The sequence below is a fragment of the Myotis yumanensis genome, unplaced genomic scaffold (genome assembly GCF_028538775.1).
Source record: "Myotis yumanensis isolate MYYU_CA2020_CCGP unplaced genomic scaffold, mMyoYum1.0.hap1 SCAF_3, whole genome shotgun sequence".
NCBI classification, from domain to species: domain Eukaryota; kingdom Metazoa; phylum Chordata; class Mammalia; order Chiroptera; family Vespertilionidae; genus Myotis; species Myotis yumanensis.
The window spans coordinates 2,725,484-2,750,923 of NW_027223754.1; the positions used below are offsets into that span (position 1 = coordinate 2,725,484).

General features: G+C 44.2%; 1 protein-coding gene across 3 annotated transcripts in view; it reads left to right on the forward strand.

Moving 5' to 3' along the window:
* WDR17 (WD repeat domain 17) overlaps positions 1 to 25,440 on the forward strand; it is an 84,908-nt gene that overhangs the window by 33,355 nt on the left and 26,113 nt on the right. For all 3 annotated transcript variants that reach the window (XM_070408121.1, XM_070408119.1, XM_070408120.1), the window contains 13 exons: positions 1,124 to 1,375; positions 3,954 to 4,076; positions 7,090 to 7,274; positions 10,428 to 10,596; positions 11,223 to 11,314; positions 13,518 to 13,600; positions 15,769 to 15,855; positions 17,698 to 17,862; positions 20,153 to 20,355; positions 21,677 to 21,826; positions 22,198 to 22,328; positions 22,631 to 22,756; positions 23,840 to 23,995. In XM_070408121.1, the coding sequence (XP_070264222.1) occupies positions 1,124 to 1,375; positions 3,954 to 4,076; positions 7,090 to 7,274; positions 10,428 to 10,596; positions 11,223 to 11,314; positions 13,518 to 13,600; positions 15,769 to 15,855; positions 17,698 to 17,862; positions 20,153 to 20,355; positions 21,677 to 21,826; positions 22,198 to 22,328; positions 22,631 to 22,756; positions 23,840 to 23,995 (1,922 nt within the window). The remainder of the gene's footprint in view (positions 1 to 1,123; positions 1,376 to 3,953; positions 4,077 to 7,089; positions 7,275 to 10,427; positions 10,597 to 11,222; positions 11,315 to 13,517; positions 13,601 to 15,768; positions 15,856 to 17,697; positions 17,863 to 20,152; positions 20,356 to 21,676; positions 21,827 to 22,197; positions 22,329 to 22,630; positions 22,757 to 23,839; positions 23,996 to 25,440) is intronic.

The window sequence follows — 25,440 nt, forward strand, 5'->3', positions numbered from 1 at the left end:
AGCACACAGGGACAACTGGGCTGTCGCCTCTCAGTGTAGTCATTTCACTGCTGTGCTTGGAGAGTGAGAGCGTCTGTGGAGTGGAGTCCCCTGGGGTGCGTTGCAGAAGCGTAGTCCCCCCGTTGCCAGTTGTGTATGTAATTTGGAAGGAAGAGAGGATTATTTGATGGGCCTTGGCTTCATTTATTTGTTTTTCTGTGGGGTTTTGTTGTTGTTGTGTTGTTAATCCTCACCCAAGGATATATTTCCATTGACTTTTAGAGAGTAGAAGGAAGGGCAGAGTCAGAGAGAGAAACATCGATGTGAGAGAGACACATCGATTGGTTGCCTCCCACACAAGCCACGACCTGGGCTAGGGATGGAGCCTGCAACCACGGCACGTGCCCTTTGACCAGAATCGAACCTGGGACCCTTCAGTCTGAGGGCCAGCACTCTGTCCACTGAGCCAGACCGGCGAGGGCGCGCTTTGGCTTCATTTACTTCCCCTTGTTTTGTCCCCTGTGTTTCTGGCTGCCTTGGTTGTACTGGAGTCAGGAGTGAACGATGGTTATGACAGATGGTCTGATGCATGACAAAGAGTAAATAGTGATGTGCTGCTCATGATATCGCCACTGTTCTAAGCACTTTCAGCAACTAATTCATTTAATCTTAAAAGAACAAACAAGAAAACTCTACAAGGTAGGAATCGTTATGTTCACTATACAGACAAACAGTAAGCACAGGGAGAGGAAGTGTCTTGTCCAAGAACTCGAAGCCCGTTCGTGGTGGAACTAGGTCAGGCTGGACCCGAAGTCTGTGCTTTTAATCACAACAAGATGTTCTTCCTCCTGGTAAGCCCTTTCCTCTCTGTGTGCTTTGTCACTCAGTGACATGGTAGTTGATGACAGTATCGTGTGTATGCATGTCTTTCTCTCACCGTTTTTCAGGAACAAATAGGGCAGACTTCCCAGGTACTAGAGGTCGCCAACGCAGAGCAGTCCAGTCTGACCTCCGTCTCTGGGACAAGCTCTGTTCCCCACCGTCACACGTCCTCGGTGACTTCGCGGAGAAAGCCAGCACCCTCCCGATTATTGACCTTTTTCTGAGAATGTCGTTTGAAATCATTTTCTTCGCATTTTAACAGGTAACAAAAGTCAGAGACATGTTCTGAGGCCCGACTCCCTGGAAGGGACCGACGAAGAGGACCCAGTCACGGCCCTGGAGTGGGACCCGCTGTCCACGGATTACCTCCTGGTGGCCAATCTGCATCACGGGATCCGGCTGGTGGACTCGGAGTCGCTCTACTGCATCACCAGCTTCAGCTTGCCCAGCGCAGCCGCCTGCGTGCAGTGCGTGGCCTGGGTCCCCAGCGCCCCGGGCATGTTCATCACTGGAGGTGAGGGCCCCCACCCCCCACGTTTAAAATGAGCGTGTGTTCTTTAGTTCGGTCAGGAAATGATACTCCTTCGTTGGTTTCTTCTGTGTAAGACCTATTAATGCTGCAAATGTTATCATTTATTATAATAAATGCCTAGTTTACTTTTATTTGTACTGTATGTCATTAACATAACAACAAATACAAATGAAATTAAGACCTTGTTATCCAGGTTTCTGGTAATAAATTGGGATATGTATGTGCACACGTGTGCATGTTCATGTTTGTGTGTGTAAAAATACAAACAGTTCAGTTTCAGGAATGGCAGGACGAGAGTTAAAGGACGGACTCAAACAGCAGGTTATCTGGACAGGAGGCCTACGAGCCTTCCTGGGGATTGTGATCGGAGTGAGCCCTATGCAGAGGCAGCCCCAGAATCTATCACATGGCTTCCTAATCAGGAGAGCGAGCAAAGTCAAGGAGTGATGGGGATGGGAAGAGGGGGAATTTAAAATACTCATTAGAAATTAACTAATATTACTATTTACTCTTTACTTAAGTTCAGAAAGTATGGTCCCTGAAGTGATAGTGCTATCAGCTGCTGTGTAAATCCTGTTATTGGCTTAGTGTAAAATAAAAGAGAGTCTTTATCCTCTCGACATTTTTAAAGAAATTATTTGCACATTATTTACAATAGCCAAGATCTGGAAACAGCCCAAGTGCCCATTGGTAGCTGAGTGGATGAGAATGGAACACTACTCAGCCATAAAGAGGAAGGACATCTTACCCTTTGCGACAGTGTGGATGTACCTGGAGAGGACTATGCTGGGTGAAATAAGCCAGTCAGAGGAAGACAAGCACCATATGATTTCACTTTTATGTGGAATCTAATGAACAAAACAAACACAATAGGAACAGACTCAGAGATAAAGAGAACAGACTGACAGCTGCCAGAGGGGAGCTGGGTGAAATAGGTGAGGGGACTGAGCAGGTCACATGGGTGGTTGCAGAATAGCCACAGAGATGCAGAGATGCGATCGCAACGTGGAGAACACAGTCGGTGATGTGGAGGTAGCGGGCATGGAGCCAGGTGGGCGGGTGGGCAGCGGGGACCACTCAGTAGAGTACCTGTCCTTCCAGCCACTGTGCTGTGTGTCTGAAACTGGGCGAAACGGTACTGGCTATAGACTGTGGTTTAAAAAAAGACATTCTTTACTACTTTAAGCACTTCGGTTACACATGGAAGTAGACAGTTCCTTATATATCTTAATTGCCTTTAATTTCATAGGGTACGTTAATGATAAACATGGGAATTTTTTATATAGCTAATATTATTATTATTATTGAGATAAAGCTCACATACCATAAAAGTCACCATTTTAAAGTATACAGTTTAGTGGTTTCTATGCTCAGAAAATTGTACAACCTTTACAGTTATCTAATTCCAGAACATTCCATCATCCCCTCAGTTAATTCCCTCTGTACCACTAGCAGTCACTCTCCGCTACCCCCTGTCCACCACCCCTCGTGTACACGTGTGCGAACATAAACTGCTAATCTGCTTCCTGTCTCTGGGGATTCTGACGTTTCATAGAAATGAAATAACTCAACATGTGGCTTCTTTGACATAGCATAGGCAGGGGTCCTCAAACTACGGCCCGCGGGCCACGTGCGGCCCACCGAAAACATTTATCCGGCCCGCCGGGTGTTTTTGCTGCCGCTGCCTGTCCTGCTTAGCAGCCGACTCATCCCAGGCCCGCAGTGCGCATGTGTGGAATGTCTGAGGGACAGTGAACTGCCCCCCTGTTTAAAAAGTTTGAGGACCTCTGGAGAGGGTTGAAGCTTCATCCGTGTTGTTGGGTGTGTGAGTAACTCATTCCTTTTTAAAGGTGAATGATATCCCAGGGCATGGGTATGCCAGCTTTTGTGTATCAGCTGACAGACACTTAGCTTTTTTCTACGTTTTTGGCTGTTATGGATAGCGCTGCTATGAGCATTGGGGTGCAGGCTTTTGTATGGGCGCGTTCCTAATTCTGTGGGTACGTTCATTGGATGCAATTGCTGGGTCACATGTTGGGTCCATGTTGAATCGTTTGAGGACCTGCCAGATTGTTTTCCAAAGTAGCTGATGAAGGTAGAATTCTGGGGGCTTTCTAGCCGGGTTTCGGGTCTATTGGGCAGCCTTGTCTGGCTGCAGTTTAGCAAGGGAGCCGCTTATGAATGTGTCGGACGAGGGAGGATTGTTTAATGGTGGGTGGGAAGTTGTCAGTGGCTGCCTTTCCTGGACCACATGGCTCAGTAGGGTGCTTTTTGCGATCAGATTGTCACAATGACCTCTGTGGGTAGAGGTGCCATAGAAGACAGTTTCTCACCCCAGAGAAGGGTCCAGAACAGAAAAAAATAGTAAACATGTCAAAAATGTAAAGGTTGAATAGCACGTTAGCTATCTCTTTCACTGTGTTATTGTACAGTCTTATTATTGAAGAAGGCCATTGGTAGTGCTAAAAATCTTGCAAGTTGAAGATTTTGTTATTACTCTTACATCTGGGCATTTCATATTTCAAGTAAACGTGTTAACATGATGCTTTTTCCTGACTAGATTCTCAAGTAGGCGTTTTACGCATTTGGAATGTTTCAAGAACAACGCCGATTGACAATTTCAAACTCAAGAAAACGGGGTTTCACTGCTTACATGTACTTAATTCTCCACCAAGAAAAAAATGTGAGTAAAAGTATCATCAGATTTTAATACCTTAAAATAGTGTATGTGCTGCTTCCAAATGAAATGACTGATGTAGTGATATAGGCGTATCAGATATGTGCCTCTGAAAAGCACATGTAAAAATCAGCCTTTGGCAAAGTCTGTGCTAAAGGAACCACGTAAGCCACACAAGCTAAGCTTTTCTGTCAGGCCTTACTGCTTCTAAATCCTGGAAACGGGAGTGCTGGAGGTGCTGAGACTGGAGAAGTAACATTCTGGAGGCTGATACAGGGTATATCCTGCAATTTTTTTGGGGGGGGGGGTGGGGGGGGGGCGGTACTTGTTTCTTTGTTTAATTCAGGGGTGGGGAACCTTTTTTCCGCCAAGGGCCATGTGGATATTTATAACATCATTCGCAGGCCATACAAAGTTATCAACTTAAAAGTTAGCCTGCCGTATTTGGTCAAACGTTTAGTTAACTCCCCCCTCATGTCTTGGCAGGGCCAGACCACATGACTTCTCTGGCCTTATGTGACCAGCGGGCCCCGTGTTCCCACCCCTGGTTTAGTTGCTATGACGTGCATAGCATAGGATGACTGACACATCACCGATTCTCTTCTTTCACATTGGTTTTCATATTACAAAAGCGGTCCATGTTCGTTAGAGGAAAGTCATAAAATATGAAGAAGCACATACCAGTCTTGTCGTTTGTGAGTAATTCCTTTTAGGGAATCTATTGCTAGATGTCTAGTCTTTTACCCCACTTTTAAAAATGTAACAAAGTGTGGAATAAGAAAAATTATGTGAATAATGAAGATTTTAAAATACAGACATACCAAATTCTTAAAAAAAGGATGATTTACAGATAGGTAAGTACATAGAGCAGCGGTTCTCAACCTGTGGGTCGCGACCCCTTTGGGGGTCGAATGACCCTTTCACGGGGGTCGCCTAAGATCATCAGAAAACACATATATAATTACATATTGGTTTTGTGATTAATTACTATGCTTTAATTATGTTCAATTTGTAACAATGAAAATACATCCTGCATATCAGATATTTACATGACGATTCATAACAGTAGCAACATTACAGTGATGAAGTAGCAACGGAAATAATTTTATGGTTGGGGGTCACCACAACATGAGGAACTGTATTAAAGGATCGCGGCATTGGGAACGTTGAGAACCACTGGCATAGAGGGTATCAAAACCCCCCATAATGTCAGTAAATTAAAATATTAGAACAATGAGTCATGGATCATATGAATTTTAACCAAATGGTGAATAAGGTTTCATGGAATCAGATGCCTCTTTTGTTATGAGAAGTTCATTCTAGCATGGACTTCCTGTCATTCCCAGATTCCGAGAAATAGCGTTATCCAAATGAATGCAGTAAGAAAGACGATTATATTTGAATAAAAAAGGGAGCATACTAAAAAAAGAGAATATCTGAATTTATTTATCTATATTCCAGTATGTAATTAGTATAGATTGGTCTGATAATTTACAGTGGCACCATTATTTTGGGTTATGTTTACAAAAGAATATTCATGTTCTAAAAAAAAAACTTCTTGAAAAGAAGACACGGTATGAGATAAAGACTAGGCAGAAAATAATTAAACATGGGGACACTTAAGCAATTGAAAGTTGGAGAAATGGAAGCATATGAACAATAAAAGTAAACATGAGGAGGAAGAGAGAGAAACTGAGATGAAAATGTACAGCCAGCATGGCTCAGTGGTTGAGCATTGACCTAGGAAGCAAGAGGTCACAATTCAATTCCAGGTCAGGGAACTTGCCTGAGTTGCAGGCTCAATCCCCAGTAGAGGGTGTGCAGGAGGCAGCCGATGTATGATATTTCTCTTTCACTGATGTTTCTGTCTCTCTGTCCCTCTCCCTTCCTCTCTAAAAGTTAATAAAAGCATATTAAAAAATAAGTTGTAAAAAAATGTATGTCAGGCAATTATGGTTCTTAATTTGGGTACTAAATTAAAGTGAATTATAAAATCACAAAGATAATTATTTTTATTAGAATAGCAATTACTAGAGAGTTATGAGCTTTAAAAGAAAAAATTCACGTGTGTGTGTGTGTATGTGTGTAAGGGGGAGTAAGCTGATATATCAAGGCTTTGAAAGAAAGTTCTAATTAAAAAATAAGCATTCTCTGCTTTAATATATGGGGAGATAATACACCAGATATTCACAGCATTAGTGATTCCTCACACACTAATTTTATTTTTTTTCTTTATTGATTAAGGTGTTACATATGTGTCCTTATTGCCCCATTGCCCCCTGCCCCCACTCATGCCATCACCCCCCTGTTGTCTGTGTCCGTTTGTTGAGCTTATATGCATGCATACAAGTCCTTTGGTTGATCTCTTCCCCTTACCCCCACCCTCCCTTACCTTCCCTCTGAGGTTTGAGCATCTGATCGATGCTTCTCTGTCTCTGGATCTGTTTTGATTCATCCGTTTACGTTGTTCATTATATTCCACCAATGAGTGAGATCAGGTGATATTTATCTTTCTCCGACTGGCTTATTTCACTTAGCATAATGCTCACCAGCTCCATCCATGCTGTTGTAAATGGTAGGCGTTCCTTCCTATTTACAGCTGCATAGTATTCCATTGTCACACACTAATTTTCATCCAGGTTGCTCCCCCTGCAGTTTTACACACCTCTTTTCAGAATAATATCCAGTTTTCTATATTACAGGGCGGGGCAATATCTGTGCTAAAGGAACCAGGAGGGTTACAGTTGTGAGTTCACGGAGCACAGAGTTTATTCGTATACTATGACTGATTAATTACTGTAGTAGTTGTAACCGTCTTTGCCCCCTTCCCCGCCCCCTGCTTTTGGCAAAACTGCAAGTACTCCTAGGGCAGAAATGTGGTTGTTGCCTACAGCTCACGGACCCCAGTTCTGCTGAGAGGACACACGGGAGCCTCTTTATAAACTCAGCCTCATGGCGTCATCTGCACACGGGAAGCTGCTACCATAAACGTTTACCTGCTGATCTTCTTCTTTTTCAGTTTCAATCCAGCCTCCAACCCCAAATCACCACACGTCCTCCACGAGCGAGGCGGTGCCGCCACCGGCGCTGCCCCTGGGCCAGGCGTTCTCCCTGCCCCCCGGGCACGCCCTCTGCTGCTTCCTGGACGGGGGCGTGGGCCTGTATGACCTGGGAGCCAAGAAGTGGGATTTTCTGAGGGACATGGTATGTCTGCGGTCGTCCCTTCTTTCACACACGGCACTTATTTTGTGAAGCTCATGATGTTTACTTTCACTCACATATTAATATTGTTAACATTTATTTTTGTAAAAAATCAGCCTGGCTGGTATGGCTCAGTGGTTGAGCAGTGTTGACCCATGTACCAAGAGGTCACAGGTTCGATTCCCTGTCAGGGCACATACCCAGGTTGCTGGCTCCATCCCCAGTAGGGGGCATGCAAGAGACAGCTGATCAGTGATTCTCTCTCATCCATAATGTTTCTGTCTCTATCCCTCTCCCTTCCTCTCTGTCTAGAAATGTGTATTTTTTGAAAACGAATCATATCATTAGGACTTTACCCGGGGTGGCTGAAACATTTCAGAATGATGTCTAGAATGGTGACAAAACTATTAAGATTCTTTAAGCTTTAAACATGAAACTCCAGTGAACATTATGGTCTCACTTATCCTGATTGCCCTGCATGGCTGGTAGTGTTCCAATACTGTGTGGACCATGCCAGCCCTTCGTACAGTGCTGGAAACTGCATTGCTGTGCCATGTTCTGGAAGTAAAGAGAGAAATAGCACAAGCCTTTCTTAGGAGGAAGGACAAGTCTGTCTCTGCCAGCTACTCCAAGCTTTGCTGTTCTCATCTGTAAATGAGCAAGGCGGTTGGGTTAAGTATTTTTAAGATTTATTTTCCATTATTGAATCATTATAATTCTATGATTCTATCATCTGTTTTTTTAGAAAAAAATGATTTTATTGATTTTACAGAGAGAGGAAGGGAGGAGAGAGAGAAGGATCAACGATTGGCTGCCTCCTGAGCACAGCCCAGGCATGTGCCCTGACTGGGAATTGAACTGGCGACCTTTCGCTGCATGGGACTATGGGCCCTTCTGTTCTCAGGACCACTAAGCCTCTGTATACAATAGAGTACAACCTCACTGAGGACTCGCGTTTTTATTGGGTTTTAATCTATGCTTTAGCTCCACTACTAGAACCAGGGCCTGGCACATAGCAAGACTTCATTAAGTTTTGCTGAATGAATGAATACATGCATAATGAGTGAGTGAATGAATATAATCATGTATATTGTGTTGTAATTACTATTTGTCAAGAATCATCCTCCCTAATTTTTCCTTGTTTATAAAATGCCCATTTTTTCCCCTACAGGTTTGAATTATACTAATCTAGACATTTAAGACTTTTAAATGTTAATTGCTTTTCTCTGGAAAAACTTAGAAAGGACTCTACAGCTATTTTGCCCTTCTTAAAAAAAAAAAAAAGAGGAAAGTAATCAATAATACTGTTATTTGAAGGCTAATTTGATTTTATCCTCAAATAAAAATATGGAACATTAGCAAAAATATTTTTTAACAATATGTAGCTTAGTTATATGAAAACATTCCTTTTGTAGATATTCTTCAGTTTATTGAATTTTCTTTCCATATACATGCTTCCCCAGTGTGGGAAATTTTTTCCCCATTTCAAATTACCGCCTACTTTTAAAAGAATTATGAAAGGGAAGGGAGGAAAATATAACAAGTGTTTTAAAATTCATATTAGTAAGGAAGTTACACAATCTAAGTTCAAACGACTTTCTATTGAGTGTATATCCTCATGTTAAAATATGTTTTATTTAAAAAAACTATGTTAAATTTATAATTCAGTCAAAACTAAAACATTCCTTGATTATAAATTATTTCAGTGGCTCTTCTCACTTTAAGTGTCTGCCAGTCAGAAGAGACTTGAGTTTTTTCCTCATAAAGTCCCATTGCTAACGCAGACCCCGATCTGGGATGGCTGGGCAGTTACCAGCACAAGCATCCGACGTGATGTTGCAAGTGCCCAGCATCTCCAAGCTTCCAAGGTACATGGCATCAGAAAACCCCTGTTCAGATCAGATACTTGCTAACAGGCGTCCTTCCACGCGAATGTCGACTTGATTAAAATGAAGAAAAATGCTTCCCTTTCTTCCTTTCACCCCTGCATTCCTCCTGATAAGACAAGAAACCTTCACCACGTAGCTCTTGCTATATGATTTCTCAAATGAGTTCTGAAAGCATAGCCGTGAATTAACATTGAAGAATGCACCTGCAGGCAGTCCCAGCCCCTGCCCCTGCCCAGCCCCTGGGGCTGCACCAGCAGCTGCACCCACCTCCCCTCCCTCTCGCTGGCTCTGGAGATTGTCCCCTCCCCTCCTCTCCCTTGCGGCCCTGGTGCGGTTTCCTGAGGGCCGTGCTCCCTGGTATCACGGGAGGCACCTGAGTGTGAAGGCTCCCTCTGGAGCCTTTAGGGCAGGCCTGGGGGAGAGCTCGCCCGCCCTGTCCCTGTGTTAATTCTCCCCAGCCCCGAATGCTGCAGTGTCTGCTGCTTGGAGTAGGAGGGGAGGGTCAGTTCCCATCCCCAGTGCTGGGAGACACACATGGCAACTGGCTGCTTACCTGAGATTCTTCCCAGGTTCGCCCACAGGCACCCAGTAATTAGCCTCCACTTAGCAGGTACATGTTTGCACACATCTGTCCATCCCACCGCACAGCCTATGGGGTGTCTGGGACCCATATCACCATGTCATGGGAACAGGATTGTGAGTTCCAAAGAGTAAACTTGCTAGAAAACATTGGAACAGTTTAAAAACTTGATGAAAAGCCAAGACCAAGCCAGATGCGTCTTCTTTCAGTTAAAACCGTGAAGTCCTTTTGGACTATGTCATTGGTACGAAGAAAGTGATATTTGCATTAAAGGCTGCTTTCCGTTTTCTCTTGTCTTTTATTATGTTCCCAGAATTACATAGTAACTGTTAAGAATTCACTGCTTTATGAATTTCTAGCATCGTCCTCTGTGTACGATAAGTATTAAGAAAAGCTATGCATTGGGCCGCAGTTGAAATCGGACTTTTGGAAATCTTTGACTTAGTTGCTGCTGTAGGGAACGGAGGCTGAATGAATCTAGGTCTGTGAGGCGTGCACGGTCACAGCACAGGGACCCCCACAGCAACAGCACGCGGGTCCTGTGTCTTTGCTCACCGTTGCATATTTGCACTCGTATTTGGAAACCCTGGTACCGGGTTGAACTTGACTGCACACTCATTTGCTTATTAATCACCTGGGTTGTCCCAGTGGCTGAATTTTCTCAGTGACTTGTGTGCCCCATCCTAGGGACACGTGGAAACCATCTTCGACTGCAAATTCAAGCCCAATGACCCCAACCTCTTAGCGACAGCGTCCTTCGATGGCACCGTCAAGGTCTGGGACGTGGACACGCTGACCGCAGTGTACACGTCCCCGGGGAACGAGGGGGTGATTTATTCCCTCTCCTGGGCGCCAGGTAAGAAGCATGCCATTAAAATCGGGAGGACAGCTCAATGGCCTCCTGACTTTTATTTTCATGTGAATTCCCTCCTTCCCCTCGATGTCGTCTCCTTCCAAAGGCTGGTGGAGGCGCAGTAGGAAGAACGGATTTGTTGGGTGAGTTTGGGGGAGGTTTTCAGAATAGACTTCCTGCTGGACACTTGGGTTTCTGGGCCCTTTGGTATCACGTGACCATAGAGAAAAGCCGAGGTAAATCAGGTTCATTGTGATCCATCTAATTTTAGCTGCATTTGTATAGACATGCATTTAACGATATAACGCATTTTACGCGACCATGTTCCTTAAAAGTTTTATACGAATCAAATATATGAAAGTGTTGAAAATGTGCTTTCTAAAATTACAAAATTTGCTTTCTAAATCACAGTACAGATTTTTCCCTGATGCAGCTGTTTTGTAAATGTGAATGGTTATGCATCAGCACAGTTCACTTGTGACCGTGTGATTAATTCTGTGGGTTTTCACATAAATACATTTTTTTTAAAGAACTACTTAGCAAATCTCAAGTCTTTTTCCAAAATTACATCTTCGGGAAGCACATTTCTGGCAAGCATTTCAGGTAATGTCTATCAAATTGTTCCCGAGGTGATTTGGATTGCATTGCCGGAGCAACTTCCCAAAATGGCGCCTTCATTTGGGATATTAAAAAGGGCAAAGTGATCCAGCGCTTTAACGAGGTAAGATGTTATTTCCTGGTGGCCGAGCAACCTGATGTCTTATGCTGCTTCAGACTTTCCCAATGCTGTTGTCTCTTAACTTAATAGATAATCCCCAGGTGGCATTGTGTTCTCTGAATTAGAAGGGCACCCAGGGGGATGTTTACATGTCAAAATGAATTCTGAAAAATAACTCCACCTCAAGTGGCATTAGGTCTTCTGAGGAATCTGAGTCATCCTCCCCAGATTATCTGGGCATATATTCAGGAGTCGGAAGAGACGAAACCCAGAACAATTCCCATGTCACCGTCCCAGGCCTCTCGCTGGTTAGCTGTTGACATAGGGAGAAGCCTTTGTTGCCTGAACTCGACTCTTCACCTCTGAGACAGGGAAGTCGGTTATATAGTGTCTTAGCTTCCCTTTCAGTCCTCAAATCCTTTTATTCCATGACAAGCCCTAAAACCAATCCTCTTCCTATTTGTAGTGTCACAGATGGTGCTTGTACTTCTGCTTGGAGTCAGTTGTCACCCAGAGTTGACCGAGTCCCACTAATATTTAGAAAATATACATGATCTCATGACAGCGTGTTAGATACGAATCAAGGGAAATACCACAGAACCTAGGATTGTCTCTTGCTATTTTGAAATTTCGTTCATTTCGAGTGATTACTGTTAATGCCTATTAAGTATATAATGTCTATAAAATCGTGTCTATATTTGAGGCTTTAAAACCATGTATACTAAAGACTTATTATCCCTTTGAGGATCAAGTAGCCTTCATCTCAGGAGGTTGGCAAGTGTTTGGGAACTTCCAACGCCAGGGGGCAGTGTTGCCCTCAGCAGAGGAAACTCCCTACCCCCCCCCCTCCCCCCCGAACCCCCCAACCCAGGACTGAGCTCACCTCCTGCCCTTTCTCCATGTAACAACCACACTCTCCTCTAGCACTGCCCACCCTATCCTCTGCCCCCCACTCCCGCCCCTCCAGCTAAAACAACATGCATCCCATAACAAAGGAGAAGAAAGGCACCAGAGGAGGAAACCTAAATACAAGACATTCATCCCAGGTGTCAGATCTGCTGGACTGTTCTTAGGGCATCTTGTGACCTATAGTAGCTGTCCATTAGCACTGGAGCCGCCCAGCCCCACCCCAGCAGCCCAGCATCATAGCACCGTGTTCTTATCCCCTGTTGCCACCATATCCTTCTAGTTCAGGCCAGTATCAAAGGCTCCAATGTAGGAGGATAAATGTGGGGGAAATGAGCAATGCCCGCGGGACTTAGCAGTTACCTGCGCCTCACACAGGAAAAGCAGGGTATTCGAGAGCCGGGGGGGTACCCTGCATGGGGGAGCGGAGATGGCGGGGGGGGGGGGGAGAGGGGGGGGCGTGCTCCAGGGGACGGGGATGGACATGATCCCATTTTGTATCCATTTTTGTAAGCCTCCCCCTTGACCTCCAAAGAGGTAAGAACAGCAGCTAGACACCACCTTAGTCAAACGGCCATAAAACAGGGGAAAAGGCATTTTCTCTCCCCTTAAAGCAGCACAGCTTAGTGGGATATAAGGTTGAAATGTCTCCAGTCAGCTTTGGAAATGGGGTGACGGCACCTTATTCACCCGTGACCCCGTTGAAGGATGACGTGCCGCGTGTACCATCCTTCTGGAGTTTTACACGTTCCCATCACAGCAGCTGGGACTGCGTCCCTTTCCCCGCCCGCAGTCTGAGAATGCAGACACACAGATGAATGAAGCTATTTGTTCTAGGAATGACCTTAAATCTGCTCTTCTTTGCTTTTACAAAAGTAAAACTTTGAAATTGAGAACAGTCGTGGCAACAGTGTCTGCCGTATGTCTCACACTGCAGTCCCGGTGGCCCTGGGTAGGAAGCAGGCGGTCACCCTGCACCCGCAGCCTGGTGTGTGCAGGAGGCGGGGAGCAGAGCTTCATCCGCAAGGAGCTCAGCAAGCACTTCTGGCTCCTGACCGGGGTCCACAGAAGAGAGGCGGAAGCCACCCGGTTCGTGTCCTGAAACAATGATCCTGAGGTTAAGTGTGAGAGCTGGACACATGCTTAGGGTATATATTCCCTCCCTGCTGTGGGCTGTAAGGCCTCTGTTAGCCTCACCCCAGCAGCTCCTCATAGCGAAATAATACCTAGACGGAGTAAGTGACTAAGAGAAAAAGAGGTGAACTATTTCTTATTGATAGGTGTTTTGCATTTTTTGAAGCACGGAAAGAATGGGATATTCTGCGTTGCCTGGAGTCATAAAGATTCCAAACGAATAGCGACCTGCAGCGGAGATGGTCTCTGGTGAGTGCTGTGTGCGGCTGTCACCTCCACAGAGACGCCTGGGGCCTGCCAGTGTGTCCGGCAGCTCCTCCCTGAACATCGGATGCGGTTCCATTTGTGCACACCTGTCACCAATATTATGTAGACGCCCACACAGGCATCTGCTGTATCGCTATGATGCATCAGTAATAAATAACGATGAGGTGATGTTCAAAAATAAATAAAAAGAGCCCGGCCGGTGTGGCTCCATGGTTGAGCATCGACCTATGAACCAGGAGGTCACAGTTCGATTCCCAGTCAGGGCCCATGCCCGGGTTGCGGGCTGTATGCCCACTGTGGGTGTGCAGGAGGCAGCCGGTCCATGATTCTCTCTCATCATTGATATTTCTCTCTCTCTCCTTTCCTCTCTGAAGTCAATTTTTTAAAAATTAACAATAAATAAATAATAAAAAGGAGCCAGTCATTGCTGTAAAGTGACAGCACTACCCGAGTAATAATTACAAGAGTGAATGTCCTCCAAGAGGCTTGAAGGACTTTTCACAAAGAGTCTAAACGTTTCTCCTCCGATTTTGGAGGGAGTGGCTGGTCAGGGTTACAGCAACTCGGGAGCCATCACGTGCTCTAGAAACGTCTTCACAGTTGGGGAGGTGCCATTATTTAGAAAAGGATAGGGATAAGGGAATTCATGTGGGAAATGCCTTCTTATAGAAGCTCAGTTCTCTGACCCCGTGTCTCAGAAACACGTGCTTTCTCAATTCTGTTAAGTCCTAGGGCAGGGGTGGGCAACCCGTGGCACGCGTGTCAAACACGGCACGCCAGTAACTTTTGCTGGCACGCAAAACCCTCTCTTAGAACCTTCCATTTACAATTTTTTTCTTAATATCGACTTTTTTATTTCATCATCATATACTGTGTTTTTGTCGCTCGAATGAATTTTATTCTTCAAGGTTCTTCACATACGTACACCTTAAGAGATATCAAGTAGGTGTAACATGTTATCAAAAAATTAGGGTTGGCACGCAGAAGAATTTTGAGTCGGAGATTTTGCTGGTTTTGGCACGCGCTCACAAAAAGGTTGCCCACCCCTGTCCTAGGGGAAGGCAGGTCTCCAAAATATACCATGCAAGGGAGAAATTGCCTTGGGGCTGCAATAACGTTTTAATCTGGTGATGTCCCCTCAGCTGCAGGGGTTGCTGTCTCTGACGGTGATACAGACACTCATGGTTGCTGGAGTAGAGTCATTTGTCCCGTCTTAGGTTTTGCTGTATAGGCACCACTGTTCTTATTCTCACTTTTTAATTTCAGTGGGAAAGACAGTACTTATGGAAACTAAAGTTCTTTACCGGGATATTAAAATTTTCGGAAATGACAATATTAGTGATATTTCCCTTGAAATAACTATTTGCAAATTGATACAGACCAAAATATGAAGAATGTGCCTACGTGTTTTTTGGTTGGGTGACACACGTCCGTTCAGGGCTGTATTTATTTGACGACTGAGCACAGTCAGTGAGTAAACACTTACACGCACGGTCACCACACTACCCAGTACCCTCAGAAGTTCTGGGGGACCTAACGGTGTCTTAGAGGGTCTGTTCCAAAAACTTTTTAAAACCTGTAATACATTAGTTTATACAGAACTTACTTTTTTCTTTCTAAAGGCATCAGTAGCCCTTGCATTGTGGTGTCATGTATATGGTATTGCAGTTAAAGTATACAGGATCCTTTTAGGGAAAAGGGGTCCTTCAAATTTCTACTTATATCACTTAGAACACGCAGAGAAATATGACAACATGTACATCTTGGACTTGGTATGATAGTACATGTGACCAGCATTAGAAATGAGTTATTTTAAATATAAATTTTGAAGCCGAATCCCTAAGACATATGTCAGTTACATCATTATGGTTTAAAATATATGTGTAATTTGTGCTTTTCCTCAATAACAAAATTCTATAAGAAGTCGTTTCTAAATAAAAATGTATCCCCTTTACGGGGTATAAGTAGGTTACCATAATCAATAATATGTGATGCAGGTAACGTTTACCCAGCCCCTTCGAATGTGCCCAGTGCGGTGCAGCCAAGGTCCCTGTCCTAACGCACTTGGGCTTGACTTACGCAATTCTTCGTCCCCTTGAACGAGTGTTTACAGTGTGTGTTTCCTGTTGACACGCTGCACTCGGTTTCAGTGTCATCCGGACCCTCGATGGGAGAGTGCTGCACAGGTACAAGCATCCCGCTGCCGTGTTCGGCTGTGATTGGAGCCAAAACAACAAGTGAGTATTTTCCCCCAAAATCAGTGAGAATTACACTTCTGAGATTTCAAATAACCACAGAGTTTAATGTCACCCCAGAGGGAGTACTCCTCACGCCTTAGGTAACGTTCCCCTTGCCTAGCCTTGGCATTGCTTATTGGGCCCGGGTGTCTATTTATCTCATGATTTGTCTTTATATGATTTAGAAACATCAATTCCCTGCTTTTGAAACAACTTCCTGATGCTTCAGGATAAAGCGTGTGGCTGACCAATGAAACATATAATTCTGTCCCATCTATAGGGTGGCCCCCCAAAATGTATACACACACTTTGAAAAATTTAAAGGCAGTGTTTATTAAAATGCATGTCATTTTCAAAATTGAGCAATCAACTCTCAAAGTGATACCTTCTTGCAGCTCTGTGTTCTTAGCCAAACACTGTGTTCAATACACAAATTCCCTGGTGTCTGACCAACATAACTGTCCCACACTCTCATTTCTCAGTTTCGTAGGTTTAATGGGCATTTGACAGTTGAAATTAAAACTAGTGATTAGTGCAATATGCTTTGTTGGCTAAGAAAGCTTTTCTTTTCAAAAAGTCCTTCATACTTAACTATTATGCTTACTACCAAGCCTGCCTAATAAATTTTATTTTTAAAGATCTTTTAAAAATATTCCAATTGCTATATGTTCTATTTAGCATGTTAGGAGATAAGTGAGAAACACCTTGAATTTATAAAAGTTTATTCATAAGGTATTGCTGAATATTAATTTTGATGCCTGTATGTACACTCTTTGAATGTTTATTGTTTCATTTCTAAGATTTTATACTTACGTGTCTGTGTGTGTGTATATATATTCATTTATACATATAAATATTTGTATTATGCAAATGATATTGAATCCAGCCCATGTATCAGTGGGCTTGGGCAGATGTAACCTGCACGTTTACAGATCAGCATGCCCGTTTGAAAACTGCTGTATTTCTTCACATAGGACTATATAAGGACAGTTGTTATAACCCCTGTGACAACGGTCAGCTCCCTGCAGTTGGAGGCCTGTGCCCTGTGATGTGGGCTCTTGGCCTCTAGGGTGTGGGGACTGCTTATGGTGGGCAGTGGCCCTTAGTGGGGGCTGTTCTGATGGGCCCAGGGTCCCACCGTCTGCCCAGGACTCAGACTCCCTTTGGAAACAGTATCCCAAGCATGACCACTGGGCATAAGCAGTTGCTTAGCTCACTCTCACGCTCTTGAGAATGTGGAACGAGATCATTTAAAGATCAAATCCACATATTCTAGTAGGTCCTTAGTTGCCTCCAGCATCAGAGCGTCTCAAGCTCAAAAGAGAATTGGCAGACGGGGCTGTGACTCATCCTAGATGGACAGCCCTGGTTTGGGGGCGATCCCAGCGGGCCTCCCCAGGGGACTACTGTTTGACCCAGGCCACCGCAGAATGGACCAGAGGGTCGGGAGGGTGTCATTAACAATCTGCTTACCCGCAAGCAAGCACATCTCCATCACTCACCATTGGGGACCCGTCCTAAGAACCAGTAGTTCTGAGAAATAGTCAAGAAGTTCTCAATCTGGACATTTTGAAAAAGAACACATCGAAATATAAATACCGTTATCTCAGATCTAAGATGAATAAAATAAAAATGTAACTGGTTAAAGGGAAACAGTAAGAGAGAGGGCAGTTTCTGCAAATTATGTTTTTACTTATGTAAGATTTTAGTCTCACTTCACTAAGGAAGCAAACATTTCTACTGTTAGAAGTTAGAACTGTGTACGTTTTAAAATTACCAGCAACAAGTAACATCACATCTTTCATACTTTTCTATTTCCATGGGCCACCGATGACCTTTCAGAGACATGATAGCCACTGGCTGTGAAGACAGAGGCGTCCGCGTCTACTACGCGGCCACCAGCTCGGACCAGCCGCTGAAGGTGTTCAGTGGGCACACGGCCAAGGTGTTCCATGTGCGCTGGTCGCCCCTGAGGGAGGGCATCCTCTGCAGCGGCTCTGATGACGGGTACGTGGCTTTGGATCCGAATGTCCTAGTCCATCTGTATGATCCAGCTGGTGGGGAAATATGTTAAATGTGCACTTAACATGTGGGCAGTTAACAAGCACCTAACTGCATTCAACCACAGGTAAATTAAATGTTGCTGTGCTTATATTACCATCAGTCATGATTTCTGTTTTCTTACTTATTTTACTTCACTGTGGATGATTGTTTCTATCTTACCAGTAACAACGTTAATAGGAACAGAAATTTTAAAAGGATCTGTTGGGAAAGGGTAAACGATCGGAAACAAATAAGTCTGTAAAACACAGAGAAGAGTTCATTTCAGCATTGTTCACATATCGTGGAAAACAAGGGACTGCTTTCATTGAGAAGGGATAAAAGAAGAGGGATGTGTATCTTGGCATGAAGAAAAGAGCTGTAACGGGAGCGATTTAACATTTTGGGGCATTGTGGACGTTTCTGAAATCTTGTCTGTATTTTATGTTCAAACAAGACTGTTTTGCATAATACAGTTTGGTCACTGTTGAATAGGAGATACATTTAAGTAAGGATGCTCTTCATGCAAGTAAAAGTCACAGTATACAGTAACCTCAGGTCTAATATTGAAAATTAAATATTTTATTCTTGAAATTTTGGAATCAATCCAAATTTAATAATAACAATAATTGTGGGGTTTCTATGAGTTATCACCAGTCTCTTAATAAGGACTCTAGTCTCAATTATATAACACATGAGAAAAAGTATAATCTTCAAATGTCTAAGCAATATTTGTCAGAAAGACAGCAGTAAGCATGTCACTGACTTATGGTTTTGAAAGTTGAAAGACTGTACTGAATTCTGGTTATCGGTCCTCCTAGTAGTCATGTAGGTGATGGTTGTACCTAACACGCTACCTAGCACCTTTACATAAAAGTCAGAGTTGTTGGGAAATCATTAATTGCCAGTGTCCTTATTCCAGAATCCACAGGTACCATGCTTCAACCTGGAAGCCCCTCTCCTTATGTACAGGGGGCCACAAACATGCTTTTCTTATGTTCAAAAAAAAATACACACATTAGGACTTCAATGCCTGATGTTTGCCTAATCTCACTGATGTCCTAAAAGCAAGGACACCTGTTCTAGTGCCCCCTATGGTAACTATAAAGTATTTTGAAACCAATCACTTTAATATAGTCTTACAGCTCTAGCCAGTTTAACTCAGTGGATAGAGCATTGGCCTGCGGACTGAAGGGTCCCGGGTTTGATTCCAGTCAAGGGCACATGCCCAGGTGTGGGCTCAGTCCTCAGTAGTGGGTATTCAGGAGGCAGCTGAGCAATGGTTCTCTCTTATCCTTGATGTTTTCTGTCTCTCCTTCTCTGAAATCAATAAATATATGTTTTAAAAAATTAATATAGTCTTATCTATGAAGGTGTGATATCAAACAAAATAATTTAAATATATGTAAGAAATCAGCACCCAAAAGTAGATTTTGATACACCTGGATACACTGTGCTATCCTAGGATAAGGGGGAAAGAAGAAGTCTTTTTATTGAAAGCAGAATAGATATGCCGTAAAGAAGTACATATATATATATATGTGTCTCCTTTGTAGTGTAATGTAATATTTGAAGTATCAATAGTTTGATATCAGCAGATTGATATAAATCTGTGACTAAAAAATTAGTATGAATTGTCTAAGCAAAGTGGACATTTGGGGGAATCTTAAGTTGATTTTTAAATTTTATTTTAGTAACAATTGTACTTTATTTAATCAGTAGATTCAAGTCATATCCTGAATCCAGTTATATTTAAATTTTGTAATGATCTGAGAGTGATTCCACACTGAATAAGCAACTTATTATGATGACTGATAGAATCATAAATTTGAATTGATTTTTCAGGTAATATCCATTGCCATATATACAGTATTTTCATGATTTACAAAAAATTTAAGTGTTCTTAAATTGTTGTATCCATGTTATTACTCATATTTTTCTTTGGTTTTATCGGTTCTGGGTATTTCATTTTAAGAAATAAATTCTTTAAACATATAAACTGTGAAATAGTACATTTAGTATCATTAACAAATGACCAGTAAAAGTCAGGAGAAAAAATACTCTGTATTGCAGTACGCTAACTCTAGCATATTATTCATTTCCAACTTTTATGAAGAGGAGATTCTTAGCATATCTTGAAACATAAAATGCTTTCTTAATATACTGAGAAGTAATCATTGTGCTCCAATAAGAATGTGTTAATATTTTAGGTAGCTGATACCTCGAATGGTATCATACCCATAATGTTCTGTTCCAGTTCCGTTCGCATCTGGGATTACACTCAAGATGCCTGCATCCGTGTTCTCAGCGGGCACTCCGGCCCCGTGCGGGGGCTGCTGTGGAACCCGGAGATCCCGTACCTCCTCGTCTCCGGCAGCTGGGACTACACGGTGAGGGTGTGGGACACTCGCGAGGGGACGTGCCTGGACACCGTGTGCGATCATGGCGCAGATGTGTACGGTAAAGTGCTCCTCATGCTTTTACACCGTGCCCTCCTCATGGTGACTCTCATTTCCAAGCAGTATGGTGTTCTTAAGAACTTTTACACTGTTTCATTTTAAAACAACATTCTCATTAGAAACCAGACAATAAAAGCATCATCAGAAATTTGCAGAATATAACTTTTGTTTACATTGTGGTGTCTTTACCTGCAGGTGTACTTGTGTTCACACACACACACACACACACACACACACACAGAGAGACATGCACATATTTGCATGTATGGCTTGGATTTTTCTTCCTCTCCTACCATCAGTCCAGGGATAAGTTATAAAACAGGAAATCAGTAATGAAGTAGATATAGTTTATTCAGCCATTCCTCTACCACCAGGATATGTAGAGTGGTGTTTTGTTTTTTAATATTATTGAGTTGGGTATGGAAAATCAGATACCTTATCTTTTGCACATCTTTACTCTCATTTGCAGCACCAACACCTTAATGGGCCTAAGTAGGTCAATTACGATGGCAAAAATGATTCCTGGAAGAAGTAACCCTAATCCAGCCATGTGTGTCCATGTGCTTCAGCCCAGTGGCCTTTTAATTGAGGCAGCGCAGGACTGAGCGTGAGAGAGAATTGCACTTACGGACATTGTAAATCGAAAGGGCCCCCGTCCTTGTAGCTAGAACTTCCGTGGAGTCACAGATGGCTGTGTGCTGCATTGGTATTAATAAACTGAGATATAATTTCAACATTTTCATCCAGGGCCGCTTGCTTTCCCATAACTATTCCATTTATAAAGGGTGTCCCAAAATTCACGCAAGATTTGAATTTTGCATGAATGTTAACAACAAAAAATAAAAGCCTAATTTTACTTGGTTTATTGAATCAGATTCTAATATCTGTTGCCCTTTGATTTCAATCCCTTCAATTTGATAAGCATTACCAAGTACCAATGATGGCCCAGGAGCAGGGACAATGAAGACCAATGAAGACCACGGCTTTGCATATGTACCAGCAAAGCCGTGGAGGCCATTTACCCAATGTTCTATTCCATACATAACCCTATACTGTATACTTTATGAATCAATAAGAAATTTATAATTTTTAATTATAAACCTGTGTTTTCTATCAAAATTCCTTCTTGCATGAATTTTGGGACACCCTTTAGCCATTATTTATGGAATGTGCTAAGTAAGTTATTCCATTCTTATAGTATTTTCAGTCAAGATAGAAACATTTCTTCAAAACTCCAATCCTGTATGCGTTCGCTGAGGTCCACGTAGATAAAAAATATTTCCAATGTTGACTCCAGTTAACACCGTTTCTTCTTCCTTCAGGTTTAACGTGCCACCCGAGCCGCCCCTTCACCATGGCCTCCTGCTCGCGGGACTCCACCGTGAGGCTGTGGTCATTGGCACCTTTAATCACCCCTTTACAGATTAGCATCCTGGCGGACAGACCATGGAAGGAAATTATCGGGAACACTGGTACTGACACTATGCATGGGTCAACCTTTTATTTATATTTATTAATTTGTTTGTTTATTTATTTATTTATTTATATATTTACTTTTAAATGTGTTTTTATTGATTTCAGAGAAGGGAGGGGGAGAGAGAGAGAGAGAGAGAGAGAGAGAGAAACATCAATGATGAGAATCATTGATAGGCTGCCTCCTGCATGCCCTCTACTGGGGATGGAGCCTACAACCCGGGCATGTGCCCAGTCTGGGAATGGAACTGCGACCTCCTGGTTCATAGGTCGACACTCAACCACTGAGTCACACCAGTCGGGCCAGATTTTTATTTTTAACTCAAATTTCCCGACAGCCTTTCCTCACTGAGTGATGTCTGTTCTCCAGATGACGCCATCCTGCGAGGCGCGCCCCCTGTGCTGTGCGGCAAAGTGTCGAGGGACATTAAACAGGAAATAGAGAAGCTGGGCGGACACCCGCGTGGGAAGAAGCTCAGGTGGTTTTCGGAGTGTTTGTCCGTGAGTATGACAGGGATGAGGTGTGAGCATTTCCTTTTGCCCCCAAATGGATCGTCACAGCCGTGGTCACGAAGTCATCACATGTTTGCACGTGTCGTGGGTTCCCTGCGTCCCTCTGAACATGCCTGCACAGTGTAAGGAAGCCGGTGAAGCCGGAAGCAGGCGATGGGAGGCGGCGTGGCCGTTCCCTTGTTAATGCTCAGTTTCGATGTGCCTGCCTTGCGTGTGTGAAGATGCAGCGTGCTGCGGGGTTTCCCTCTCCTGAGCACATCTCTGGCTGTTGACTCTGCATCCACTGTTAGCCTCCAGGTGGCAGTGACAACCTGTGGAACTTGGTGGCCGTGATCAAAGGGCAGGATGACAGCTTGCTTCCCCAGAACTACTGCAAAGGCATCATGCACCTGAAGCACCTGCTGAAGTTCCGCACGGTGAGTGCAGTGGCACACAGGCGGGCTCTGCAGAAAGGAGTTGTGCGTCCTCGCTGTCCTGTATAATAAAACCCTAGGGTGCAAATCGACCCAGCGGCGGAATGACTGGTCGCTATGACGCACACTCACCACCAGGGGGCAGACGCTCAATGCAGGAGCTGCCCCCTGATGGTCAGTGTGCTCCCACAGGGGGAGCACCGCTCAGCCAGAAGCCTGGCTCGTGGCTGGCGAGCACTAAGGAACCCTCGAGGGATAGCCAGCAGTCAGACATCCCCCGAGGGATCCCGGACTGTGAGAGGGCACAGGCCTGGCTGAGGGACTCCTCTCCCCCGGTGCACAAATGTTGTGCACCGGGCCTCTAGTTAAAACATAAAGATTATTTTAAAATTTTATATAATTAGAGTTAGTTGACTGAAATATGTGAATGTTGAGGAGATAAATCTTCAGTAAAACCAAGCATGAGAGTCTGACCCTGAGAGCAGGAATTTCCTGAGAACCGAGGAGGCAGCCGTAGTTCTCATAAGTCAAACTTCATGAAATCCCAAAGGTCACCTGGACCTGCTTGCAATGCTTCCCATTTACCCTGCAACCAGGTGACGGGGATGCGGGGGCCACGCTGGGTCTGGTCTCAGGGGCCTGAAAGGCTGTCTTCTGAGCTATGTCTTATTAAACTGGCCGTAGTGAATGGTAATGCAGAAGCATTAGTTATCTCACACCTGGGTGATCTGCAGTGCCCACCACACACCAGGCCAAGTAATGTAATGTCTGTCAGCGGCCATCTTATGCCTCTTCATCACGGCTGTCTCTCCCTCACTGCCTCCGGCCCTGGGGCCTCTGTGTCACCATAACCCCAGGAGCTTTAGGGACAGTGGGAGTTCGCCTCTGCCACCCACCCCAGGCCCCCAGGCTCCATCCCCACCCGCACTGTGAGCCAGGCTGCCTCCTTTAGAGGGGAGTGTGGTTCTCAGTGCCTGCTTCCCAGTGCGGATGCTGTTGAGCTGTGTGTCCACAGAGCGCTCTGGGGGCAGGTGCATCCCCAGCGCTTGTGTCACACAGTTCAGAAGGGTCTTTTCTTCGCCACAGTCTGAAGCCCAGGAGCTGACCACAGTCAAGATGTCCAAGTTCGGAGGGGGCATCGGCGCGCCGACCACGGAGGAGAGGCTGAAGGAGGCCGCGGACATACACCTGAGGCTCGGGCAGATCCAGCGCTACTGCGAGCTCATGGTGGAGCTCGGCGAGGTGAGGGGCCGTCGGAGCGACATGCGCGAGTTTAGCAGCGCAGTCGGTCTTGGTTAGTTAGGGGCTGGGAAGCTGACCTTTCTTCGGGTCTCGCTGGTCCTCGGTCCCTCAAGTGTGTGCCATCACAGGGGGTCCTGGGCTCAGGGACCTGCTAGACACGCATTTCCCACCCCAGGCCCCAGTCAGAAACCCTGGGTGGGAGCCAGGCACCTGAGCTTTTGTTTTGTTTAATATATTTTTACTGAGGGAGAGAGAGAGAGAAACATCAATGATGAGAGAGGTCATTAATCAGCTGCCTCCTGCACGCCCCACACCGGGGATCAAGCCCACCACCCAGGCATGTGCCCTCTGGGATGAGAATCTCGACCTCCTGGTTCATAGATGGACACTCAACCACTGAGCCACGCCCGCCAGGCTGATCGGAGCTTTTATAGGCCCTCCTGGTGCCTCTCGAGCAGGAGGAAGTCTGAGAACCACTGCCCGAGGCTGGACTCTGATTGGCTAACGTGCCCTGTGGGTTCCCTCGCGAGTACTGGTTGTCATAACTAAGTCCCGCACTGGCCAGAAGTGCCCACTGAGGGTCATCTGACGGCACAGCCTGATTTTAAAGAGGACTGAGCTCAACAGTTCCCATGAGAGGTTCTGATGAAGCTGCCCTGGTAAAATCCTGCACAAGGGCCTACACTGGAAGGTGGGCGGGGACTGGCAGAGCAAAAGGGGGCGGGCTCTGTTCCGACCCCTGACCCGGGAGCTGATTACATGAGTGTAGCCAGGGTGGAAACTTACTGAGCTTTTCATTTTCCTACGTGTGTATTTACTCCAACAAAATTCCCCCACCCCACCAAAAAACAAAAACAAAAAACTAAGATGACGTGGACTCATTTCATACTTGATCATTTTTCTAAATGTCTAAGTTAGTTAATTTCATAATTACCATGATGATGACATACAAGTAAGGATGCTTATCAATAATATGAAGCTAAGCAATAGTTTTAATAAAATATGTCAAGATGAAGTTTAATGCACCTTTTAATTGCTTCATACTGTAGAGACAATTGCTTCCTGACCTTAAATAATAAAATGTGTCATTTAAAAGCATTGTTGAAAGGCGCTGCAAATTAAAAAGTGTTGAATCTAGGAGCAGTGTAAAGGTTTTACTTATGAAGAAGTAAAGATATGACGTAAAAGTTACTTTTTTTAACAGGGCACTACTAGAAAGAATAGTACCTATCAAAAGCCAAAGAGAAATACATTTTGATAGAACAGTATAATTCTTGATCTTTATGAATTTTTTATTTTGGCATATCTAATTTTAAACTATTTAATTCAAATTTAATTAAAGATCCTTTACTCAGATGCAGTTTATCAATGGACTAATGATCTCCAGAAACTGTGCTTAAGATCCTTTAGAAATATGGGTGTCCTTACAATTGTCCATCATCACC